General features: G+C 46.1%; 1 protein-coding gene across 5 annotated transcripts in view; it reads left to right on the forward strand.

Annotated features, from left to right (window-relative positions):
- The window catches only part of ARHGAP23 (Rho GTPase activating protein 23), a 635536-nt gene that overhangs the window by 563299 nt on the left and 45564 nt on the right, over nucleotides 1-26673 (forward strand). For all 5 annotated transcript variants that reach the window (XM_069634667.1, XM_069634666.1, XM_069634669.1 and 2 more), the window contains 3 exons: nucleotides 2371-2489; nucleotides 10462-10617; nucleotides 25785-25863. In XM_069634667.1, coding sequence (XP_069490768.1) covers nucleotides 2371-2489; nucleotides 10462-10617; nucleotides 25785-25863 — 354 coding nt within the window. The remainder of the gene's footprint in view (nucleotides 1-2370; nucleotides 2490-10461; nucleotides 10618-25784; nucleotides 25864-26673) is intronic.

Genomic DNA, 26673 nt, shown 5'->3' on the forward strand with positions numbered 1-26673 from the left:
TACTCTATGCAGTTGTATTCATGTCAATGTAATTTGGCTTTAACTGATAGAACTTTGGTGGATTGGGCTTCAGTCATCTTCCAATTCCCAGTAGACCAGCAGTCCAATTGGGGGAATAGAGTTCTGCATGAGCATCTTCCACTTAATACTTCTGCAGTGCACTAGCTTCTGCTTAATCTTTTCAGAAAGTGTCTTTCAGATAGCCTACATATGTTAGTTGCTACTAAGGAAGCCACCTTACATTCCTTCTCCTTGCACGATTGTAAATCTGCTGCCCTTCACCAGACCAAGAAATGAGTCTCCAATGTTTCTAACTTAGCTCTTGCACCCATCAGTGCTTCTCCAGGCTGTTTCGTCAGCCAGCTCCAAAGTGGAATGGCTTCTGCTTCATCCTTTTTCTCTTTTGTTGCTGCTACTGCGCAAAGATGCAATTAAGTTTGTGGTGAGCTTAATATGAGGCTAAAGATCATGGACATTGATCTCTGTACCGACGAGGAGCAATAGAGTGGAGCAGTGAGATAGCTGAATCTTCTCTACCCATTTTCTTACACTTAAGCCTTCAAATACGCTGCACATTATTGCAGTGTGGAAAAACTGGAGACTTGTATGTATATATGCATGAAAGGCTGCCCCAGCAAGACCACAGCAGAGGAGGGTAAACAGTGTATCACCCAAGACCGAATTGAGTCCAGTATGTTCACCCCAAATGATGGAGAGTTTATTACGATGCGGCTGGCTACCACCGATCCCATAACATCATTTCCGCCGCCTGACATCCCAGTGCCACCGGGATATCATAGGTGGTGGCAGGATGGTTATTTCCCTATTGGACTCAATGGGAAACCTGAACCACCGGCACCATTATTAACAGTGCGGGTGCTTCAGTGAACTCCCGGTAGGTCAGGCTTGCCAGGAGTTCTGTTTCCCTACGTTGCTACCGGCAGCCTTATTTCCAGACCGCCAAACCTGTAATGAAGCCCATTGAGTTTGTTTTGATGCGTGTTTTTATTGAAGCGGGTGTCCGGTCATGTTTTGCCATTCCTTGGGGGTCATTTGTTGAAAAAGCTTTAAGGTTGTGATTTGATCGTGGTGTCTGCATTGTTGTTGTCTGTTTCCTATCTTGGGTTGTGAAAAGATTTCTATCCTGCTGTGTTGAATTGCCAGGTTTTGTAACAGTGTTTTGAAATCTCAGGTGGTCTTCTATTGTCCTGAATTCTTTTTGGATTTGTACAGAGTTCAATATTTGTGCTATGAAGGTAGAGAAAGTGTAATGTCTTGATTCGAGAAGTATGTCGTTGCTTGATCTCAATGTCCTTCTCGAGTAGCAAAGGGTGCTTTTTGATTGGAGGAATTCCACTCCCTGTCTGTGCAGTGCTCTGTGAGTGATGGAGAGTGCGTTCAGATGGCTTCATTTCTTGACTGGTAACCATTAAAGGATTCTCAAGCTGGGGTGATTTGTGCCCTCCTCTTCATTCTTAGTAATAGTCTTGCAGCTGTGTTTTGGATGCATTGTAATTGCTTGGTGAGGTAGTCTGGCATTCCTAAGTATAGGCTGTTTGCGTAATATACTCTTGAAGGTATCATTGCGATTATGGCAAGGGTCTGGTGTGGAAGGAAGCATCTGATTGAGCGTTGGTGGTAGAAGCATTTTTGTACTTTTACGTTTACCTGAGATTCAGGAGTATTCATAGATTTGTTTATTATTGTTGATGTTTCCGACCTTGTTCCCATTTCCAGGGGCCAATGCAGTGAGGTCTGTGGTTGGTTGCTTCGTGGGTTGATCATTATTTGTTTTGTCCGGGTTTAGTTTTAGGTTGCTGTTGGTCATACAGATGTTTATTTCATTGAGGCATTTATTGAGGGAGTTGTTTGAGTGAGTGCTAGTAGTCATCTTACAAATGAGTTGAGTGTTCTCTGCGTAGTTGTAACAAGTTATTCTGTGTTTCTTTATTAATTTCATATGGGGCAGTGTATATATTGAAGAGATGTGGTGAGAGACCTGATCCATGTGGCAGGCCACAGTTGGTAGTTCTGGTTTTTAAGGTGAAAGGAGGGAAGTTGTGCCTGTTCTGTACATAATATAGTGCACAAGACACAGGCCATTTGGCCAGACTAGTTAGTCGAAGGTGTATTTGCCATAACGTGCAATTGCTGCACTTCTGCAATGGGCAGGAAGGACCACAACACATATTTCAACTTTAACCTATTTTTATTTACAAAAATGTGTTTCCTTGCATGTTCATGAATGTCTCGACACAAAGGCTTGTCTATGCCAGGGCTGCTTTGCCTATATTTCTGGTGCTCCTTTGCTTTTGGTTCCATGGCACACATGTTGCAGCTCAGATGACACGTTCCTACATTTGTTTTCAGAGGAAAGTGGTGCACCCAGAGGTACGTGGAGTATTAACATCATGAAGAAGAACAAGAAGTCTGGACCACGCACCTTTGGCGTGAGGTTAGAGGATTGCCAGCCAGCTCTAGACAATAAGGTAAATAATGGGCACATGCAATCCTGCTCGTTTACGTTATTTCATCAGCACACTGTCCACATTTGTTTTCCCAAGTGACATTCTCATACATGTCGTCCACACTTGTTTCCTTTCTCATGTGATGTTCCTCAGGTGCCTGTGCTCCCTTTATCCCTGCCCCTTTTGAATGCGACAGTACCAATGCACGTTATCCACACTCACCTCCCCTTGGGATATCCCCCCTCTGGAGCATGCTCCATTTAAGCTTGTGAGATCTCCTGGTTGCCAATTATCTCTTTCCCATGTGACCTTCTCACTGAACATTTCCTGCGCTCACTTGCCCATGTGACATTCCTCGGGTGGTCCATTCTCCCTTTATCCATGTGCAATTTCAACGGCAGATTATCCATCTTCGTTTCCCTATGAGATATCCCCCAAGTGGGCCATGCTGCCTTTCTCCATGTGAGACTCCTCAAGTTGTATGTTATAATTTCTCCATGCAACTTTACTCTCGAACATTGTCCATGCTCCTTTTTACATGTGACGTGCACCTCCTCTAATGGTATGTACTGTTTATGGCAGTCTCTTGCCCTAAAATGGCCAGTACACATCTTTCGGGGGCGGACTTGAAAGTTTTTTTTTTTTTTTTTTTGGACCAGACGGTTATCTTGCCTCCATAACCTTTGTTAGATGCTGCGCTGTGAGTGGGGCACTGGCTTATTAAGCCAACCCATAAGTGTGTAAGCTTATCTTGGGTAGTCCCTGACACTGCCCTCAGTTCTGCTGGATTGTTCTAATAAGGCTGCAAGTTTACTTACCTGCTGGAAAGCTGCTGCTGATATTTGAAACCACACTGACTATACTTTCGTCTCTGCACTTTTGCTCCAATTTTGATTTTTGGCTACTGGACATCCTTCCTATTCCTCCCCCAGGTCCTCCTCATGGACTGGGCTGCAACTTCTGTGCTGCGATGTCTCTGGGCTGTATTGCCATAGTCTTCCTTATTTTCCCACCTTGGTATAGGAAACTGGGATCACACAGAAGGGTATTGGAACCCCAATACCCTACCTCCTGTCCTCTTTATTTAATCCATACTGGGCCGCCTCCACAGTAGTCTTTATCGTGGGGCATTGTTTTGTTGGCTGACGGCACTCTTTTGTCTTCTATGCCATCAGAATTGGCTTTATTGGCTTCCACCATCTTGTAGGAGCCATCTCTGCCGTTGCCTCAACATCTGGAATCTCGCTTTTGGGAAGACTTTTTTGGGGGGGGCTTTTGGGCCCACCCTCGACCTCCGGGTACTCAATAAATTCCTCAATGCCCAAACCTTCAGGATGGTGACTCTACAGCACGTCTTGTCTTTGCTTGAAGAAGGGGATTTTCTGGCATCCTTCGACTTGGAAGATGCATATTTTCACATTCCTATTCATAAAAAACCCTGGCGCTGCCTGCACTTCATAGTTGCAGGGCTCCACTTGCAGTTCAAGGCACTGCTCTTCAGGCTTTGGTCAGCCCTGAAGAAGTTCACCAAATGCCTGGCCCCGGTGGTTGCACACTTTCATCACTCAGGTGCACCTATCTATCCGTACCTAGACAACTGGCTAGTGTGGGTGGAGTACCTTCCCCTAGCAATATGCCATACTGCAAATACCTTTTAATGCCTCCAGTCCCTGGAGTTCTCTGTGAGCTTTCATAAATCCTGTCTAACCTTGTCTTGTCGAGCACTCTATTTAGGAGCTCAACTGGACACATGTTCTTTCATGACTACTTCCTCAGAGGAGAGGATGAGGATTCAGGCCCTTCTTGCCAGTTACTCTCTAAGAGGTCGACGGCCTCAGTCCACCTCCTGAAGCCACTGTTGTCCTTGTGCATTCTTCTGCTTCAACATTGCAGCCTATGCATGCGGCCGCTCCAGGAGTTCCTCAGTGCATAATGGCAGCAGGCCTCTGGGTGGACAAAATCTCTTTGACAAAGCAATTTACAAATGCTTTATGCTGGGGTCTCTGGACATACAAAGAGTCAGTCCAGGGCGGTCTGTTTCGCCTTCCTCCATATCAGGTTACCCCCTGGAAGGCTGGGGGACGCACACAGGAGATCTAAATGCCACGGGTCTCTGAACACACAGAGAAGACTATTCATAACAATCTTCTGGAGTTGTGTGCAGTGTTTCGGGCCTTCAAGTCTTCCAATGGCAGATTCCCCCAGCAGGGGGAGTCAAGTTCCTGCCATGAATGGGAGCTTCAGAAATCTCAACTCTGCTGGATCTTGTCGATGGGCCACCCCAGAAGCCAACCTCTCCAATAACCTATGCTGTCAAGAGGTGCGTGGCTTTTACCAGCAGGTTCCTTCATCTGGAGACTCTGGGAGATGCCTTCACATTCCCCTGGGTGGGGAAAGTTTCTGTATGCTTTTTCCCAAACCCCCTGGTGGCACAGGTATTAACTGTCTTCTGAAAATATCAGCAGGGGCCACTAAGATCTATATCTGTGTGCAACCTTCTCTCTAGGAGCGAAGGTGCAGTATTACATCATGACCCGATCTCTATGAACCTGACGGCCTGGCTCCTACACTCAGTTTGGTGATGTACTGCTGCCGCAAGACTGAAAGGACATCTAGCTAGAGCTTGAATTTCTTCCACACTGGCCTGTTACAACAGTAAATGGAAGTGGTTTTCCTGCTTGTGCAAGACGCAGGGCCTTGACCCTTTCAACATGCTGCCTAAAGACACTCTGCCATATTTGTTCCCATCTTTGGATCAAGGAGTACCTCAAGGGTCTGTTCCTTTCCTTCAGTCAGATGACCGACCCTGGCTTGGAAGTTGAATGTTGTACTTGCAGGTTTCATGAGGCCTCCTTCTGAACCTCTGCATACATCTTTTCTCAAGTTCATATCCTGGAAGACTGCTTTGCTAGTTGCCATCACATCGGCTAGACATGTAGGCGAGATTCAGGCTTTTTCCTGCAAGCCACCATACTTGGTGTTCCATAAGTCAAAGGAATGCTGTACACTAACCCTTCCCTTGAGCCGAATGTTCCTTCAGCGTTTCAGCTCAATGAGCCAGTAGTGTTACTTATTTTGTTCCGTTCATCTTCCTCTCCTGCAAAATGCCTCTCTGGATCTGGTGTGTGCATTAAAATACTAAGTCTCTCCTGCACAATCATTCCGGAAGACCTTTCAGCTCTCTGAACTTTTAGTCCCTATGGAATGGGAAACGCTCTTTCCAAGTCTTCAGTCGCCAGGTGGATTTCCTCCTGCATCTCCTTCTGTCATTAGTAAGTTGCCAGGCCTCTCGCTGGCCAGCCCAGGGCACATTATACAAGAGGCGCTGCTGCCACGGCAGCTTTCCTGGCCAGAGTCCCCATGCCAGACATCTGCAGGGCTGCGAACTGGAGATCTGTGCACACCTTTACACAGTTGTACCATGTCGACAGGGATTCCATAGAGGAGTACAGGGTTGGCCAGGCAGTTCTGCGTAACCTGTGTGCGTGAGGTCAGTGTCTCCTGGGGTAAGTATTTACTTACCCCGGGCCTCCGCCCATTAGGTCATGTGATACTGCTTTGTAATGTATTCATATGGCATGTGAATCTTTGAAAGATCCAATGCTGGAGAAGGAATAAGTTACTTACCTGGAACTCTTGTTCTCCAGCATTGGTGTCTTTCATAGATTCACATGTGACCCTCCCACCTATCCTGCTTGGCTCTTCTTTGTTCATAGTGCCACTTTACGTGCGCTATGCCAAATCTGAAGATATCCTCCAGGGGTGGAGCTAGGAGCCCTTCCACTGGCTGTGGGCAATATGACCCTAAATGACTACTAGAACAGTAAAGTGACTATCGTTTCAATTTTATAAAATATACTGCTCTACGTTACTGAGGATTCCCAGCCTGATGACTGGGAATAATCATACAGAATGTGAATCTATGAAAGATGCCAATGCTGGTGAAAAGGAGTTACAAGTGAGAAACGTATTCCTTCTATTCAACCATAGCTTGGAGTCAGTGCGATCATCTGTATCTTTTCTTTGCACACAGGGGAAGGTCAGTGGGTTAGTACTCATCGGTTCCATTTGTGAGAGGGTGGTTTTACTTCTACTGTTAATTATGAGGGAAACTTGTTTTTCTGTCACAATGTCACTGCTGCCACATGATTGATTTCTATACAATTGTATCTTTTGACACATCTCTTCTGGATGTCCCATACTTTATTTCTCTTGCGTAGGTGCAAACTGATTTTTACTCCCTTGAAATCACATTTACTCTCAAAGTTGAAAAATAGGGTGTAAAATACTCCAGCCTCAAAATCTTATCTGAAGTACTGCCTATACCTTTCATAGACCCAGCAAAAAAATAGAAAAGGACACTTTATACTATACAAAATGCGCGGTAGTCTGGCTTCCTTCCATCCCATTGTACAGTAATTGATGCGCGGTGTAACAGATCAAGTCTAAATTTTGTAAGCGGAGCATGCATTCTCATTGTTTTTATACATGAACTGTGTATTATTACTGTGTTAAGACTTACTGAAGTACTTATTGGACCTTGCAGCTAACTATAACCCATACACATATATGTGTACATACGTGACTTATTAAACATGTATGGCTTTCAGGATACCTGTGTGGTGTATTTTCATTGATTAATTGTATGGAGTAACTGTACTTCACTACTGCCCTCCTCCTTCTGTAAGTAACGTCCGCCTGCTCTCCCACAGCCACTACCCTTAGAGAGGTTTGTTCTTTCCTTCTGGTTTGAACCCTGAACACCTTTAGGTTAGATGAGAGTTGGGCAGAAATCTCCCTTGCATTATCCATTGGAGATGCTCATTGCAGGTTGTCCATGCTCACTTTCCAATCTGACCTTCTGTTGGCATGATGCTTATGCACCCAGGTAAGATTGCCCAAATGATCTGTGCTCCCTTTGGCATTAGTGGATCCCACCTGCAGGTTATCCATACTCCAATTCCACTGAGATTGTCCACACACCCTTTTCCATGTAGCTCCTCACTAGTTTTCAGACCTAGGCGCACGCTGTGCACTAGCAGCAGTCTCTTTTAGTAGTGGTTCATTGGACAGTGAGGTACTCGTTGCTCGTGATCATTTGTTGTTTGTTGCCACTTAAGGGATTGTTTTAGTTTTTGAAGGGCTTCTGTTCCCATCTTCTTGTTGCCTTTTCCCTGATCTTTTTGTCTTAAATGTCAGTGCCCTAACTTTTCTTCTCGCCCATGATGAGAAGAGGGCAGACATAGTGTCTGATTGCCCCCTGGTGCCACCTCATCTCCTGTGGGTGTGTTCATCTGCACGCAAATGAGCTCCATGTCATCTTGGAGTGAAGTCCATCCTGCATGCCCCTCTGATTGCCAATCCTGGTTCATTATGTCAGGGAGGGATGGGGCATGGCCAGTCACATGAAGGGGGAGGATCATTGGCAGCCATGGCCTGATTCTAGTTGCAATTCCACCCCATACCTCTCCTGTCAGTGTGACTCCATGTTTGAAGGGGAAAAGACTGTTTAACTGTTTATTTCACCCCCCCACCCAAGATAGGCGGCCTAGTGTTTAACCACTCATTAGCTCGGGATTGTGTCAGCCATGATTCTTATATCACTGCACTGAGTGACACCTCAGGATTGGCCAGGACAGAACCTGCATAGTTACATCCATTGGCATTGCACAATGCAGATGCTGTCCTGAGTGCCCAAGCAACCCTATGCCGCAAACACGGTCTAGTCCTACCTCCTCTGTGATTGCACAGTGAGTCTGCATAGTTCCCCACTTCCCCCTATGTGAATCTGAATTGCAGACCCTGCATGCGCCACCCCTGGCAATGACTGGCCGGTGTAGAAGCTGCATAATTCCTCCCTGTGTGGTTATGGCGCAAGCAGGCCCTGCAAAGCTCTCCTCCAGTGAGAATTCCATGGCAGGCTGGCTTCTTCCCTCACCTCTGGGAGTCAACATGACAGACCCAGCATAGAAACCCACACAGTTGAGATTCCCACTGCAAAGAATGGGGCCTTCCCTCTTCTATGGCGCTATATATGGATGATTTCTACATTCATTCTCCTAATTACTTCTCTCCACCAGTCTTTTAGTCTTTCTCATCAGGACTGTTGCACCTTTCCATCTGTTCTACTTACCATGTCTATCGCACAAGTTCAATCCAGCTCTCTTTCTCTTTTCTATCTCAGTCTCTTTCTCTCAATTTCTCCACTACCCATCAGTCATACTTTGTCATCAGTCTTTCTCTCCCTGTCTTCCACTCGCTCTCCTTGGTTCTTCCACCATCTGCCACACTCCTATACCCGTTGTTACTCTTTTTTCCTTTAGCTTCTCATAGTCTCATTCTTTTTCCTCAATCCTTCTCATTTATTTTCATACTCTTAATTTCCCAGACATTCTCTCCATCCCCCCCTGTGAATTTTTTTTCTAATCTTTCCTTTTCCTGCATCGTTCTAAATTATTTTAGTTGTTCTACCCTTCTGAGTTACAATCTGTCTTCTCAGTTCATCTATCCACCCACAACACTATTTCTTTGAAGTTCTTTCCTCTCTGCTCTACACTTCGCGGTTAGCCCTTCTCCCGCCTTATCATTACGCTTAGTCCTCCTCGGTCAATCTTTCACTGTTCCCCATCTTTTTTTCCCCTCGCACTTTATCATAATGTCTTCTACCCATCTGCCACTTGACCTCCACTCTATCAATACAACTGCCTGACAATCGTTTTCCTTTGTTTTTAAACTTTTTCCTTGTATCCTATACATCTTACTTGTTCGCCCCAGTTCACCTTCTCCTTCACACCGTGTCAATCTTTTTCCTTCGTTGTCCTCTCCTTATGACACATTCTCATTTCTGCTCTGTCTACCACTGTTACTCCCAGTCCTATCCTCGTCTCTCACACCCTTACTCCTTGCTTGTCACTATCTCCCCAGTCCTTCTTTCCACTTGTCAGTCACACCCTTTCTTCTTTGTTCATCTATCTCTGTGTATCACTTTTCTTTCCTGTCTGGCTCCCTCTTCTTTCTCAATCTTTCTCTTTCTTGCAAGATTTCACCTGGGTCGTCTTCATTCGTCTGTCACATACTTTCTTCTCAAGTCTTTGTTTCTTCTGGGCACGTCGCCCTGCCTCCTCTGTTCACCCCTTATATCTGTCCCTCATTCTCATCAGTCCTTTTCTCCCCCTGCCCATCATTCTTTCTCCTCCAGTGTATATCATTGTGTATACTCAGATCACCTAACTTGTCTGCCCTTTTCCTACACAATCCTACTGTCCTGTCACATTCTGTCTCCCCCTTCCTTCTGTTCTAAGGTTTGCCGAATTCTTTCCTGCCAAATGTGCCGATTTCTTTAACCCAAACTGGGTTGGCAATGGACACACCACCCCTCCTCCCCACCTCCATTATATACCTTAACCCAATTTACCATATATCTGTTGCGGGTAAATAATAAAATGGGCAATCCCAAAATCATCAAAGGTGCCATTCTGTAAAAGTTAGCTAGAACCGTTCTTCGCTACTTTCAATGTATCCCTCCATTCTGTTGCACGTTATACTTCCTTTCTTTGCACTCTTTTAATTTCTCACTAGTAAATGAAAATATTTCTGTTCTGTCATCTTCTCCAATTATTGTTCACACTTTCTCCTAGTTCTTCTCTTGTCCTACTATATGACTGTCTCCTCACTTCTTCCACCTTGTTTCTGACTTTCTCCTTGTTTCTTCCCTACACATCTGTCACACTTTTCTGCAGTTCTCTTAAATGTCAAATGTTCCCTCATTCCATTCTTCCTTTTCACATCGCCCTTCAGTTGCCAGTGGTATTTTAATAATTCGAAATCATTGACCTTTCAACCCCTCTTCTGTGGTTAGAGTTGACCCATGTAGACCCCTGTCTGTGTCTCTCCCCCTGTGAACACCTTTCTGGCTTAGCCATGCCCACTATCGGGGTCTCTTGGCCTTTCGTTGCAATCCTATTAACCTCCCGGCCCCCTGTTTTCCTGGCAGAGCATACCCCTGATAGTGGAGTCGTGCTGTCGACTTGTGGAAGAACGGGGCCTGGAGTGCATGGGCATCTATCGAGTGCCGGGGAACAATGCTGTGGTGTCCAGCCTGCAGGATCAGCTCAACAAAGGACTCATTGAAGTCGACCTACAGGATGAGGTAAGGATACACTGGTCTACGCACCACTATTGCCTAGTGTTGGCGAATGCAAACAAAAATGTAACTCTGCAGTCTGGAAAGAACCCAATGTCAGACATGATATGTTTCCATGCATTCCCACTCGTTATTTAAATGGATTCCAGGTGCATAAGCTGCCCAGTTCATCATTTCTCTTGTCTGCGTGTTTTGGAGCAAATTAATATGATTGTCCAGTAAATGGCAATGTGTTTCCAAATAATCTGGTGTACACTTTACTGACACCTGTTAAACTAACTAGGCAACTGCAACATCAGGGAGTTGGTTGAAAATGGGTTCTTAATATGCAGATTATTCCCAGAGGAGCCCTGCAAACACCCTAGAGGATTTCAGTCCCCGCAACACCTCCAGAATTCTCAAATGCTTTTTGGCAGAGCCCAATGACTGCCCAGGTCTCAGCATCATGGCAGTACCCTCATCAGGGAACCTGCATACTGAAAGTCACCCAAACCTGGTGGTGACGTCAGGGTCACTCACTTATCCCTCTTATAGAAGTGGCTGTCCATGACCCAGGGGCCCATCATTGCTGATCTTTGGGTGCACCTGTGTTATGTTGTTGGCTTGCAGCTTGAACGATTGCCTTACTGTCGCATAAAGCACTGTGTAAGCAACAGGAGTATCCTAGCCATATCTGGTAACAGTCATGTAAAACACACAGCCCACCTAAACAGGAACCTTGAGCTGTGCAGGGACTGCACTCTCGGACAATGTTTTAACAAAATATCACACTAGTCCCCTCTCAAGTGCCAGTCTTGTAACACATCCTGTGTCAACATAATCATAGCAGCCTCCCCTACATTTTTGTTCTAATACTACATTTACCTTTCATGCGGCTGTTCTCGACCAGGTCACATCTGGCTTCTAGACTTTGCAGTCCCAAATTTCTTTTCTGGGATATGCCTATGGGAACACTTAAAAGGTAATGCCAGGTCAAAAAAGCCACCACAATTTAGTGCATTTCAAGACCCACCTCTTCAAGGAGTCTTTCCTCCTCAGCACCTGGGCCATCACGTCACCCCTCACGCCACCTGACTTGCTAGATGCGCCGCCCATCCCCACCACCCGGTAAGGCTTTACCCCTCCTCTATGCCCCTCTATATCCTACCCCCGCTGTACATCTGTTCTGTTGTTATTTCTGGAAAGCACTCAGTTATGCATCTGTAATGTTGTACACCTCTGTACAGCGCTCTATTATGTGTCTGTATTGCTGTATACCTCTATAACGTGCTCCATTGCTTCTCGAAGTTAGGTCCGTGCTCAATAGATAGCACAATGATAATCCTGCAACCAAACACTACTTGTTATGACTATTTTTTTTTGCTCTCAACTGTTTTACTTGACATGTTTACAATATGCTTTCTTTTCTCTAAACCCTTTTTCTGGTCACCATAAAGGATCCGTATGCACCCAAGCCATCACAAAACATTGCTTTTCTCCTTCATCACCCCCTCTCATGTCTCTAGCACTTCACCCACTTTCCCATCTAAAGGTCTGGATAGCCCGGGCAGGGGCACAGTATGCCAACCTCCAGACAAACCAGGTGATCAGAAACTTATTTGATGCCGATTTGATGCGGTATAAAAGTCTTGTAACATAATACAATATATCTAGCCCCGCTCTGCTATTCATTTGTTATTATTTTTAAATTGTCCAAGCTACTGTCTTGAAAACCTGTTTGAAACCTAATTGCAACTATTGGCATATCTCGATGTCGAGTGCCTCTGCGGGCTAGCGCTAGCAAGTGGACAATGCGTGTGGGCTGATTTTGTCCCCTGACATTGCTAACATTGTGTGGGCCCATGAATTGGACTGGCATTCCGTCCCGTTGGAGGGTTTGAATTTCTTGTGTGACATTCTCATGTGTTCAATAGTGCCTGAAAGCTGGGGCTGGTAGGAGGCCGTTCTTTGTTCCATATCATCTTCTTCGTAGTAGTCCTTCCTCTCAAAATCCACTGGCTAGAGTTTACACTCACTTTCTAGTTTTGTCTTACTTCATCCACCCTAGGTTATGGCGAGACAACCCTCTTGATTCATGCAATGGAAATTTCCCAGTTCGGCTTAGCCACCTTGATTGTTGCTGAAATTGTAAACCTGTACTGTTCCCATAGTCTGAAGGGCTCTGAAATAGTGGTGGCTTGGGTGTTCAGTGACCAGGTGCATACAATATCTGAGAGCAGACTGAGGCCGAGTGATCTGGAAAGGGGGGCTTCATCGGCCAGTGACTTTCGAGCAATTGTGGATACAGAAGAGATACGCATCACAGAAAACCTCTGCTCTAGAACATACTTGCAGAAAGGGGCTTCTGCTCCACTTCCTTTAGTGTGTTTCTAGCAGCAGCTTTCTCTTTGGAAGGACATCTGTATTTTCCGTACGATATCTAATGAAAGCAAGGTTTCATTTCACTGGTGGGGAGACAACAGCAGTGTTAAGGCACCATCAGACTGATTCCTTAAAGGAGTTGCATGCAGAATGGACCAAAAAGACACATTTTGCTTTGGACCCCCATTGAAGCCCGGGAGTGGTGGCTTTTGGTGGCAGATGATAAAACATATGGGCTTAATGCTCTGTCCCTTGAGGGAAGATCATCTTCGACCATGCAGTATCAATCAGGTTGGTGCGCCTGCGCTGATTGGATTTTTCGGGTTCTTCTAGTTCATGTCCCCCAAATTCATGTCCTATTTTCAGGTGTCATCACTGTCATCAGGGAAGAGCAGGTGGCTACTAAATTCTTTGCAAGTAGTGGCTAAGTATCTGTTAATGCTGACTCCTTTGCTCGAAGCAGCTGCGAGCAAAGTACATCTTAATGTTGACATGCTTGCTATTCATTGCTTCCCAGCTAGGTTTATAATATGTAAAACCACAAATGCAACCCTGGAGAAGGCCTAGTCGGTGACCAAAACAGAAACTCTTGTTATTTGGAGACCATCAAGCTAATGTGAAAGCCCTGGAGTCATTAAGCTGCTTGCTGCTAAAAAATGCTCACCCTGCTTTCTCAGATTAATTCACTATTTGCACAGTGTTTTATACTGACCTGTTTCAAAAAGAAAAGAAACAGTCCAAGAAGGAAAAATGGGAAACAATAAATAGCTTTTAAAGGGCAATGAAGAAAGTACTGAAATGTGTTTAGTTTGCAAAGCAGACAGACAGCACATTCTGCAGTAGCTGGAACTTGCTAGGTAACATGACATAAATCTCTGGTAGAGGCATAGGTTAGTGCCCGCATGAGATAGGATTCCAAATTGGACATTGGCATCAAGGTCGTCTTGAGATTACAGTAGCCAGATTTGTGGTGATGAATTCCTTAGTAACAGAATAGTGGCCATTGGTACATATCTGATGCTTTTCTACTCTTTGTGCCACAGGAGATTCACTTCATTGAGTGCAAGCTCAGACTTGAATGGTGGCTGCCATCTACACCCTCCCCTGGTCTCCTGTCGAAGGATCAGGCTTACTCCTCAAAGCCAACTTTTCTCTTTATCCGGCTGCCTCCATTCGCTTGAGCATCCTCCTTCTGGCCCTGCACAGACCATACCCCCTGTCATTCTCACTAAGACCCTTTACCTGTACTTTAAATGTATGATAAGGAGCCGGCACTCTTCTGCTCCTCAAATACTCTCTGGCTCCTCATATACTCATGCAGGTCCATCAGATCTTTCAAACTGTATGTTGCCAGTCTTCAACTGTTTTGAGGTAAATCCTCTCAGCTTTGTGTATATGTGTGAGAGTGCGAGTGCATTACCTCCCAAAACCTAGATGCCAGGAGCTCTGTATTTCCACTTTAAGGTATTCGGTTGTCTGTATTTGGAGAACAGGTTTGCTGAGTGGGGTCAGCAAAGTGCTTGGTAGCCCCCCTCTGAGGGTGCTTACGGGTTTGATAACTATATGTGCATAATTTGTTTCCATGACCTTTCCGTGGGCAGAGAACCCAAGTCAATATGGCAGACCCCTCCTGTTTCGCATAGGCAGAGCGTGAATGATTAATAAGGGATTCACATTGATAGTGTGGACAGTCTAAAAGGAGTTTCAGTCAGAAACTCTGTGCTAAGGATTGTGTTCCCTGCTGTGCGCCAAACTAATGTTTGAAGAAATGTGTCTTGGAGGGAAATAATTCCAAGCACGCTCAATTGCTGTCATTTCTGCGACCATCGGGGATGCTTCGGTTCGGAGAACAACTGTCTCTGCAAGATGATTGAACCCCAGGTATGAGCGGGGCCTTCAGGTGAGATTGTAGATTTCGGGACGAGACACACAGGAGCAGTCTCTGAGAGAAGAAGCATTACTCTAGTGTCTTAACAAGAAGCTTAATTTGGGTTGAGCAAGCAGCGTTCAGTGAAAACAGGTCATGGAATTGGTGTGTGCACACTGTTCAATCAATCATTCAGCAGAGTGGGCTTTGCAGATCCTTTTTAGTGCTTTGGGCCCAATCCTAAGGAACAAGTACTTCTTCAAGGTTTTATTAGGAGTAGAATTGTTCAACCAAATAAAATCACTCCCCGAAGAGGCTGTAATGAAATTAACACTAGAAAGCCAAGTGGGGATGCACATAGTTATTAGTAGTTAGTCATTGCTAGGGGAAAAATTGTGAGGTTCTTTCAGCAAGGATTCAAAATCACTGAACTCTTAAATAAGTTCACTGGTAGGCTAATGAGTCAACATCATCGCTCTGTGCTGTGAACTGTTAAGACTGTCCATTCCAATGAAAATTCCTGGCTCGAAAGGTTAGGAGGGTAAAAATAGTGCTCTGGCCTTCCAGCAGAGGTTTATCGGGTACAGCTAGGAAGAATCCAGGGTGTGTTGAGGGAGAAATAGGAGAATCAAACTGTAGGTAATCACTGTCTTATTCTCTCTTTACAGGGACAAACTCGCCCGAGAAGGAAGTCTCTGACATTTGTTGTTTTATTTCCCCCCTCTCCCACAAGACTAAATGCACCCTGCAGTAATACTAAAGAGCAGAGAGCATAAGGTTTAGGGGGTGGGGGGCAATCGGGCAAGTGCATTCACAGTCAAATCTCAGAAGGGGAGCTGGTTATATAAAGATACACAGTAAAACAATATTGTTTCTGAATAAAAGGATATCCATGCAAGTTGTTATGGAAGTGAACATTATATGTCATTAAAGGTAAGTACATGATTTGGTTCAGGTCATAGGTAAGTGGTACAGTGCAGGAAGCCTCTAGGAATGTATTTAGGACTTGGACCTACTTGTTAGTGCGTACTGTGAAGTCAAAGGTCAATAGAAATGCTTTGGTTACCACCAATAGCCGGAGACAGCCACATGCTTCTTTTACAGGCTTCAAGGTCTTTCCTTCAGAAGTAGATTGCAGCTTGAATCCAGATACCATTCATAAACATATCTGGTCTGGTTCTGGCCACTGTACCTCGCACTCTCCTAGGCTGGTAGTACACTTCACAATATATGTCCCCGTCAGTCTTACAATCGCTAGCGCATGAGAAAAATATGTGGCTGTTGGAGTCTGGTCCTGATTTACACAGACAGTCTTGTTAGGCTGGCAATAACCAGAGTAGCGTTTGGCATTGAAAAGTGTGGCCATGGTATGTCTATGAAATATATAAAAGTTCCCTCAGTGATTCTGCCCTGGTTTATCTACCTCACCCTCGTTCCCCTGCCCTCTCCTCCTGTCTCTGTTATTGTGGAAAGATGCATTATTAATAAAAGATACTTTCACCTATTTGAAGTATTCCTGGTTTGTCCACTGCACATTCCAACAATAGCTCCCACAGCCAGCTGTGCGAGAAGGGATAGGGTAGAGAACAGGGTGAGTCTCATACCATCCAAAAGGTATTAAAATCTCTGCTGGGTCCTTGGGGGGGTGGCCTCATCAGGGAAGTTGGGTCATGGAAAATAGAAAGTATACAGGACCTCTTGCCAGAAGTTCAGGATAGTGCATTCAGGCTTGCACCCATCTCTTATGTACTCACAAATACCCTCCACACAACAGTATAATTTGCTACTGCTGTCTTACTGACTGAGTCCTCCACCGGGCCCTGAAACGTGCAGAATAATGGGTAGAGACCAATATTCCTAACTTGCTGCAAATATGCAGAATAGATGTACATCCCAACATGTTCTACACAGAGGCAATGACAAATTGTTCATTCATATCGGCCACAGACCGACATTTCAAATGAACTGGAACTTTGTGCCTCAGTCAAGATGCATTACATCTCAACGAGTACTTTAAAGCACTATCAATAAGTAATAGCATATGTGTGTAATGATTAAAGTGAAATAGGGTTATAGTCAAGAAGTATTACACAATGTGGGATAAAACATTGAATGTTTTCATATGTTTAGAGAGTGTGTTTGTGTGTCTCTCTCTCCCCGTTTTCTCTGCCTCTATCTCTCTGTCATTCTCTCTCACCCTCAAACCATCTCTGCTGGCTGTTTTAGTCAATGGAGGGAGCAGCTTTCTTGTAGGGTAGTGCAATTAAGTTGATCTGGCTGGCTAGGTGAGTCCTAGGAAACCCATTTCCGTAGATGAGGCATTGTATTGACTAAAGAAACCCCTAAAGAATGTTTTCACCAAATATTAACGTGACAAGCCTACACCCCCAAAATCATACACAAGAGGACCTATGTTAATATTGATAAGAGACCATGTAAAGTGGTACCAAACATTGTAGATAAAACTGTTACTTCTACGTCCCGTCCCCTTTCGTCCATACTGTATAGGCGTCCCTCGCTAGGGACAGGAAACTGAAACCTTTTCAGCAGAAAAAATGGGCTTTCCCCTTTAAATTTAGATGCGTGTGGGGGCGCAGCCCTGGGATCATGTGCTTCCCTGACTCTGCCCACTGGCGCCACTCCCCAGTTCTCTTTTCCGAGTTGACGGGAACAGACCGCTTCACCAGCACTCATGGGTTAGGCCTACGGCCTTATAATTCCACACGCTCTTCCTCAAAGCTTTCTGTTTTTTCTCTAGCAATTGTGAGAGAAGACTCTGTCCTCTGGTGCCATGCTCCTCCCCAGCGCATGTCGACGACGGCGGGTTTCAGCAGGTGTCTGGCCTGCAAGGTTCTTTCCCCACGTCGGATCCCCACGCACTCCTCCTCTGGTGCCTTAGCCCCGACCAAGGCCGGGACGGCTGTCCTGCGTGTGACGTGTTGACCCCGCAAGCTCTCAAGAATCGTTTGACCAGGTGGAAGGAGCTGTTCGAGAGATCAACTCCAGAGAACATCAAGAATTACGTCAAGAGGAAGACCAGGCCCAAGGTAGGTTCCCTGTTCTCTTCCGCACCTCACAAGGGCAACTCCTTTGCAGGGAAACACCCGAGTGGCAGTTCCTAGGGCTAGGAAAGAGACCGAGGCTCTGAGAGCTACTGGCCAACAGGCTGAGGAGTCGCAAGATCCTCCCGGTTCCACTGCTGAGGGACCACAACGCTCTGCTACTGTAGACATCCCCGAGGGGCTTTGCCCTACTACCGGGCTCGCTCCCGAGGGGCCGCCTATATGCAGCACTCCCGACGTCATGGCTGAGGGCACTCTGCCTCCCAGGTCACCACCTGAGGTGCAGTGAAGGTCGCAGCCTTCGCTTTTAAGTTTGCAGGTGGAAACTGGGCCCAGCTCTTCAGGTACCACACAGCAGGCACATGGCATGGGGCATGACAAGATGGCAGCCACGCCAGACAGGATTGTGGCTTGCCCGGAGCCTCTTCCTTCTGGAGAGCAGGCATGGGAACGTCTAGGTGGGACTGGACCCCTCCAGTGACCTGGTCCAGGTCATACCAGATCACTCCTTCAGAGGGGCAGTATGCAGCTCCCAGCGCTGGGTGGCAAGGACCACCAAGACATCAGCAGCCACAGGGCCCGCCTCCTATGCCTCCAGGCCTTTCCCCTGCAAGCGAGGATCGGTTCTTCGAAAAGTTCTTTGCCCTCATGAAATTACTGCAGATGGGCACCACCCTCAGGGGGGGTCATCAAACACATGTTTCCCTCTGCAACCCCCCAGGCTCCGACCGTGGTCCAGACCCCGGCCCCACTTGATCCCTTTGTCCCCATGCTCACACCAGTCACAGTGGCTCTGCCTCCGGCGCAGCAGCCCCAGTACTGCTAGTTAGCATGCCACAGCTGCCCACTCCCAGCACGCCTCCGACAGCTCCCGACCTGCAGGACACAGCGGTCAACACGGATGAGGACGTCAACCAGGATACTTCCTCGTCAGCTAAGGCCTTCCATGAGAGGCTGGCAGGTGTAGCAGAATTCCTCCGTGTTCCGCAGCCACAACATGAACAACCTGAAGTGGGGGTTCTGGCCGAGGTGCTGGCCATTCGCCCAGCCACAAGAACTGGCATCCCTCTACAAATGGACATAGAAGCCCTGACCAAGAAGGAATGGGTGAAGCCGCACTCAACGCAGCCTACCAATAAACGCCTCGATGCCAAGTATAGGCAGGCGGAGGGGGACTCCCTCATTCTGGCAGTGCACTGTTGACTGCATTCATTGGTTATATCCGCGGCCTCCCTTTACTCCAAGCCATAGTCTTTGTCACCTGCACCCGCCTCAGCACACCTAGGGAAGGAGGAAAAGCTGTTGGAATCCTACGGCAAAACGATTTACTCTAATGCCACTCTTCATCTGCGCCAGGCCAATGCTGACGCTATGCTGGCTGCAGAGGATCAAAAGCTGTGGTGGGATATTGCAAATTTCCTCCCAGATCTCCCCGTGCATAGTCAGGTGCGCTTTAGAGCCGGCTTGGAGGAGGCCAAAATCGTGGCCCAAGACATCATGGAATCCAGTCGCTCACATCGACACCGCAGATAGAGCGATTTGTATCGCCAAAGATATGAGGAGGACAGCTTGGCTGAAGGCGACTAAGTTTAACCCTTATGTGCAAGAGCGCATTCTAGACCTGCCATTTGATGGGGACTTTTTTCCACTCGACCACAGACGAGTACCTTGACAAAAAGAAAAATAGCTCTCAGACAACTAATTCCTTGTCAATACTGCCAAAGTCGGCGCCCAAGACCTATAGCCAGAGTCACCAATGCTCTGACAGTTGCTTAAGGGGTTTTCAGGATCACTGAGCCAGGCAGCCCGACCAGTTTCCTAGCCAGCACCACAGGAAGCAGCACAAATCCTCCCACAAGGGATATCTCCAGTCCCCCTCCCAGACATCACCCCAGAGGGTAAGAAGTTGTGACAATGTCATCCAGATCCACAAGTCTCCGGTGGGGGCAGACTTGCCCATCACTTCCACTCTTGGAGGGCAAGGTTCGCAGACCCATGGATCCTCTTTGTATTGTTCTCGGGCTTCCGTCTGCCAATTCCTCCATTTCCTCTTTCCTCCGCTCCCCTCCACTCCCACAGATTGGGACGTGAACTATTTTGGCAGACGGTGTAGGAAGGCCCGGCTTCACAGTGAAGCATGGGCTTCTATTCCCTCATATTCGCCATTCAGAAAAATAACCAGGCTGACCTGAGAGTTGTTCTAGGGTGATCTTCCTTGAACCTTTCCCTACCCCTTCAAAATGTCAATATTGTTACTCCAGCAATCATTGTGAAGACACTGTGTGGGGGAGACTAGTTCTGCTCCTTGGGTCTGAAAGATGCTTACCTATACGTCCCGATTTTGGAGCCCAATCGTTCCTTCCGGAAGTTCAGGATCATGGGCTTTCATTTTCAATACATGGTCTTCCCATTTGGCCGCAATTCGGCTCTTTACAAAGTGAATGATCCCTGTAGCAGCTCTGCTTAGGGTGGAGGGCCACCACTTTTACCCATACCTCGATGACTGGCTAGTCCCAGCGAAGTCCCCCTAGGCTGTACAGTGCACAGCTTCAGCAATTATGCACATGCTATTTGATCTGGGGTTCTCCATCAACCTCAAAAAGTCGCAGTTACTCCCCACTCAGTCCTTAACATGCCTGGGGCTAATTCGTGATACGAGGGCGTAGGGGATCTTCCCCTCGGCAGACAAGATCACGGCAGTCAGGAAGGCCACCAGGCATTTTCTGAGCAGACCAGTGACCTGAGCTTGGTGGTACCAGCACTTGCTTTGAATTATGGTTGCTTGTCTCCTGGCTGTGCCACACACAAGACTCAAAATGAGGAGGCTGCAACTGCATTTCTCAGCCTCTTGGAATGAGGAGACAGGCTCCCAGGCAGCTCTCATCACAAACCACAGCACCTACACACAGACCTGGAGGGTTGGAGTGCAGAGACCAACCTATTGGCGGGCAGCCCATTCAGGCAGCCTTCTCCGGAGCTCACTATTACCACAGACTCATCCCTACAGGGATGAGGGACTAAATTGGACAACCACAGTGCCCACAGAGTATGTTCACAACAGGAACAGCTGGAACACATCAACTGGCTCGAGATGATGGCCATCTGGCTGGCCCCAAAAGCGTTCCTCCCTATGGTCAACAGCATCTCCACATCCATGTATTACATCAACAAGCAAAGCAGGAACAGGCCCACCCCCCCCCCCGCTCTGCTGGCTGTCCATCAACATTTGGGAGTGGGCCCTGTCGAACAACATTCACTTATCAGCAGTCCACATGCCGGGGAGCCCAACTTGGAGGTGAACAGGCTAAGCAGGCTCATTCGCCACCATGAACAGGAGGTGCCCTCAGTTTGCTTCTTGGCTGGGGCAAGGCAGGGGATATCTGGGGGATGGGCTGCAGATCCCGTGGCATGGCATGGCATGGCATGAATGCGTACACGTTTCCTCCCACTACTCTGATTCACAGGGTCATCTGCAAGGTCATCTGGCTCACTCAGGTGTGTAGGTAGCCACCTGCCATACGGGGCCTACAAGAAATCCAGAGGGGGCATCTTCTCCTCTTCCAATCCAGTGGTGAAAAGGCACTTAACGGGTCTGACCAGATTATACCCTTCTGTTAAACTTCCACAACTGGTCAGGATCCTTAACGTGTTGTTGGGTGCCCTGGCACACAAACCGTTAGAACCCATGACGTCAGCAAACATTAGGCTGGTTACTTTTAAGACTGCCCTTCAGATTGGCCTTACTTCAGTATGCCGGATCAGTGAGATTCAGGCTCTGGTGGCTTCAGAGCCCTATACCACTTTTCACCGGGACAAGGTGGTGCTCAGGACGCATCCTGCCTTTCTCCCTAAGGTCGTTTCTTCCTCACATTAACGAGGATGTAGTAATCCCAACATTCTTTGTGAATCCATAGGATGAGGCTCAGAAGATATTGCACTATCTGGATGTCAGGCGTGCTCTAAGATTCTATCTGGACAGGACAAAGAGCTTCTGTAAATCGGATGCCTTGTTCATCAATTTTGGCGGATCATAACCAGGCTGTCAAGCCTCCAAAGCTTCCATAGCAAGGTGCATGGTTATGGCCATCAAGGAGGAATATGAGGGGCAGCACAGGCCTTTGCCAGCAAACATGCATTCCCACGCCTTCAGAGCCAAAGCCACCGCAATGACACGACCCATGACAAACGATCAGCAAAGCGGGTACCTGAGCTTCCCCATCAGCCTTTTGCAAACACTACTGCTTTGATGCCTGCGCCAGATCGGATGCAGCATTTGGCCAAGCGGTTTTGAAGACCTTGTTTTTTCTGAGGGGCAACTCTCCTCCCAGGGCTGCATTCAGTTGTAATCACCCATACAGTATGGAGGAAAGGGGACGGGGTGTAGAAGTAATTATAAGTTACTCACCATAGTGACTAACGTACTCCTAGTCCATACATCCCATCATCTTCCCCCGTAACAACCAGTGTCATTGGGCAATCATAATATTGTTGACGCGTCAAAGGGAACTGAGGAGTGGCGCCGGTGGGCGGAGTCAGGGGAATGCATGCTCCCAGGGCCGCACCCACACGTGCATCTAAATTTAAAGGGGAAGGCAGTTTTGTCTGGTGAAAAAGGTTCAGTTTCTCATCCCTAGCGAGGGACGCCCATACAGTATGGAGTAAAGGGGACCATGGAATAGGAGAACGTTAGTCACTATGGTGAGTAACTTTTAATTTTCAAACTAAGTTATGTTACTAGCCAGGAAATTCATATTGACATTTTGAGGCCCTGAAGAAGTTCACCACACCGTGAAACATGTTTAGGCCAGAGTTGGGCAATAATATTATCAGGTCTTAATTTTTAAACTAGAATCTGATCCTTGATTTTTATTAAATAATTTTTTATTTGAATAATGTTTCAACATTGACTTTTCCTTCTGCTTTGTAGTCAGGGGTCCGATAAATAGTGCATAATAAAAATCACATACTCAAAAGATGGAGCATAAACCGGTCAAGAAGCAATGCTGTTTATTACAGCTGGGTGAGCACAAATCAAACAGAACAGTGGATTAGCTCTGATTGAGAGGGTGACATCTGAATGGACTATGAACAGTATTTTTATAGCAAGTAATACAATAGTCGGAAGTCAGGAGAAGTTGGAGAATTATTTTGTTCTCTGCTTCCCGGGGATTTGATTGGGTTGCAATCTCTGCCTCCTTGATAGTTACATTAATTAGTGAAAACGCCATTAGAGCAAACAGTTCAATAGTTTCCCATCACCTCACCTCACAACCCACCCCGGAACATCTTGTTATTAATGAAGCAACATTTGTTCTGACCGACAAAACTTTAATACACTACCATTGGTCAGCACCATTTAGAACAGAACACAAGACACCCTGCAGCTGGTAGGTAAACGGGACATTCACATGATACCTGTTAGATAATTACCTCTGCAGACTCTGTGGTAGATACTTTGAGGGCTGGCCACCTCGTCAGAGCTCAGAAACTTACCGTCTGATTGGTCCTACCAGGAACGCCACTCCGTCCAGTGTTCCCTTCCCACCACTGCTTGCCGATGGTCATTGGCGGTCATGTGACTGGCACACTGGAACAGAGCCTCCCTTCGTGCTACCTTGCAGGGCAGCTTGTTTGGCTGACAGCCCTGCAGTTATATCACCCAGTTCCGGTTGTGTTAATTCCCATATGACGAGGAAATCGGGCCCCCTCCCCCCTTTGCCCATCCCTGTCGTTGTGGTCTCGTGTTTTAAATTGAAAGTTCCCAGATCCAGCCTGCCCGAGGGATTTCCCACTGCGTGTATTTGTGATTGTGCTATTTGTGTCCCTCCCCCCTTTAGCTAATTATAGAGCAGTGTTTTATACCAAGTTTACATCCAATGTATCGTTACCCCCTACCATTCCCAGTGAAGTCCCTTATACAGCGTTTCTGTGGCTCAGAGTATCTGTGTTATTCGCCATGTTACCACCCCCACCGTGCATCTTTTTTACTCCCGCAGTTGGTAGGTGCGTCCCCCTATCTGGCACAAAATGTGCACCTTTTTTATTTGAATAATGTTTCAACATTGGCTTTTCCTTCTGCTTCATTCCTTATTGATAAACTAGTGGAAAAACCTGTGTACACAGGCTAATCTGTATAAAGGAAGAGATTTTCAGAGTGTAAATATATTATGTGGTATATTTTAACGTAATTTAAATTAATACAAAAAACAAATTTTTGTAAAGGATCTTAATCTTTTTATGTGGAGGAGTAGTAACCTCAAACAAAACCTCACAGAATCCGTTGAAAGTTCAACATAGTACATACGGCCAGTCTTGTATCTGCTCCTCATTGTCTTGGATTACACTTATGGGTTTTGGACTCAAATATATAATGTTGAGGGATGTCAGCGTTACAATTCACCTGCTGCATGATTCAAAGTAGACAAAGTCAAATAAAGTTTAAAACGTACATGAAGCATATTATTGATATAATGCATACCAAGAAATATTACAATGAATAATTACATGATATAGAAGTACATTAAAAAAGTAATTTATTTTATTAGAGAAATAGCGCTGAATCAAATGAATTTCTGTTTATATGTTTTTTTTTAAATGTATACATTTTCTTAGTGTATGCAACTTGAATTATGCTGTTAAAGTGGTATTGCTGTCTTGGGCCTTTTCTGCAGCTAATAGTATGGTATTGTTGTTGGAATAAACATTTTGTTCGCCTGGAAGATGAACTTGAAGCCTTATTGCTGTATGCGTAAGGCAACAGCTCCCTCTAGCGGTGATAACAGACAAAGCGGGCAGGAAGGCTTCGGACAATCATACATCTGGCCCTTTATTATATACTACGATGATTACCAAGGTTCAGTTCAAACATATCTATGAATATAAAAGTCAAAATGTGTTTGTTTGAGGCAGGATTTGTGGCAAAGCATTGTTTACTATACAATTCTACACTGTTTCACCAATCTGCACCAAATTTTGCATAGTTACCTGTTAGGACCCTCTGGACATTACTGGCTACATGACATTTGGACACCCCAGCCCTTTACCTCGATTTCAGCACCTTCACACTTGAGACGGTTGCCTGAAATCAGCAAAACCTCAATGTCGTTTTAGAAAGACTGGTCCCGACACAAGGAACAAAACTCGAGGTCCAGGCCCTAGGATGCAATGTTTAAAAGATATGTACACCGCACCAAACTGCACCATGCCAGGGTGAGGCGACAGGTGGGGAGAGAGTACAGAAGGTCCCAGTATGCAGCAGCACACCAGCTCTCGCCTCCCCCCAAAGTCTGCTCTGGGATATGTCAGCCAGCCACACGCACCCATTCTCACCCATTCTCAGTGCAGTTTACTTCAGGGTGCAAAGCACATCAAGCGATAAGCGAATCGGAACAGCGACGACCTATAGGATCAGTGTTATCATGTCTGTCTATAGAACCTGTTCAGAGAATTTATTTTAATAAGAATCGATGCAAGTCGCATCAATCAGTATTTCTGGTAAAGGTGGTGGTCATTAAAAATTCTCCCATACCATTTATAATGACACATTGGGTATAATTGTCAATTTGTAATAACCTGCCAACCTGATTCAATTTTTTTGTATTTATATAGCGCTAGGTGATAGTCTTTATCATACTACTTCTGAGATTTAGAGTACTAGGCATGTATGCCCTATTAAGGTGCAATCCCCATTGGAGAGGGGGGTGTGGGGGGGGGGGGGGGTTAGGGGTGTGTGTGTATGTGTGTGTATGTGGTGTTCTACAGGAGCTGGTGAGGCAAATATCAGAACCATCTCCCAATGATAATCCAAGACAGCATAAATAGAAGCGCAAGCGGTATTTGCATGTCTTTCACTTTCTTATTACAAATGGTTTCCTCTCTTACAGAAGTGGCACGACCTCAATGTCATCAGCAGCCTTTTGAAATCCTTTTTCAGGAAGCTTCCGGAACCGCTCTTTACAGACGGTGAGTGGAAACGGTACCCAGATGTTGAGTGCAAGAGGGGCAGACTGAACACATTTCAGAGAGGGTGCACCAAGTGACCAGGAATATCATGTGTTACAGATGTGTGGCGAGAGTGGACCACCTTTATACTCGTGCTCCTAAATACTTCACTCTGATCACATGTAGACTGCCTGCTTTTCTAAGCCATTGGTGGCCTTGAGCACTCTGGCAGACCACCAAATATGATGAAGTCCACAAAAGATTGTTGCTGAGTCCTAGTGCAACATGCTCATCAGCACGTTTGTGCAGCAAGATTTTAGTTAATCGAACAGTTGTAACTCCTTCCTGTCAGTTTATGCGTATTAAAGACCATTTAGATGCAATGTATGCGGCTTCAAGGTGCTTATGGAATGTTTTAGAATCTGCAGAGGGCAGTGACCAAAGTGTACTCTTCCCTGGGAACATTCAGGTGAAACTTAGCCAGCAGCCCTCATTGGTTATACCCTGTAATCAGTCCTGCACTTTACTCTTTGGGAAGGGTGTTGCGTCTGCATTTATGGTCTTTACCCATCAGCACCTGACAACACTGGCTGTGAGTGGGTGGGCTGGTTAGCAGCGTGTGATGTGGGGGCATTTACATATGGTCTTTAGGGGTTGCACATTTCACAGATGGCGAATGTGCAACATGGATAGGTTTTTATTTATTCACGGGTGTGTGTGTACATATATATGATAATTGTTTGCATGTTTTGTACATTTAGGGCTGTAATTGCACAGGAAGTGAGTATACTACATTGTGAACATTGCACAACATTGCATGTTTTTTACATT

Source organism: Ambystoma mexicanum, chromosome 13 (assembly GCF_040938575.1).
Source record: "Ambystoma mexicanum isolate Mex_15411 chromosome 13, UKY_AmexF1_1, whole genome shotgun sequence".
Taxonomy (NCBI): domain Eukaryota; kingdom Metazoa; phylum Chordata; class Amphibia; order Caudata; family Ambystomatidae; genus Ambystoma; species Ambystoma mexicanum.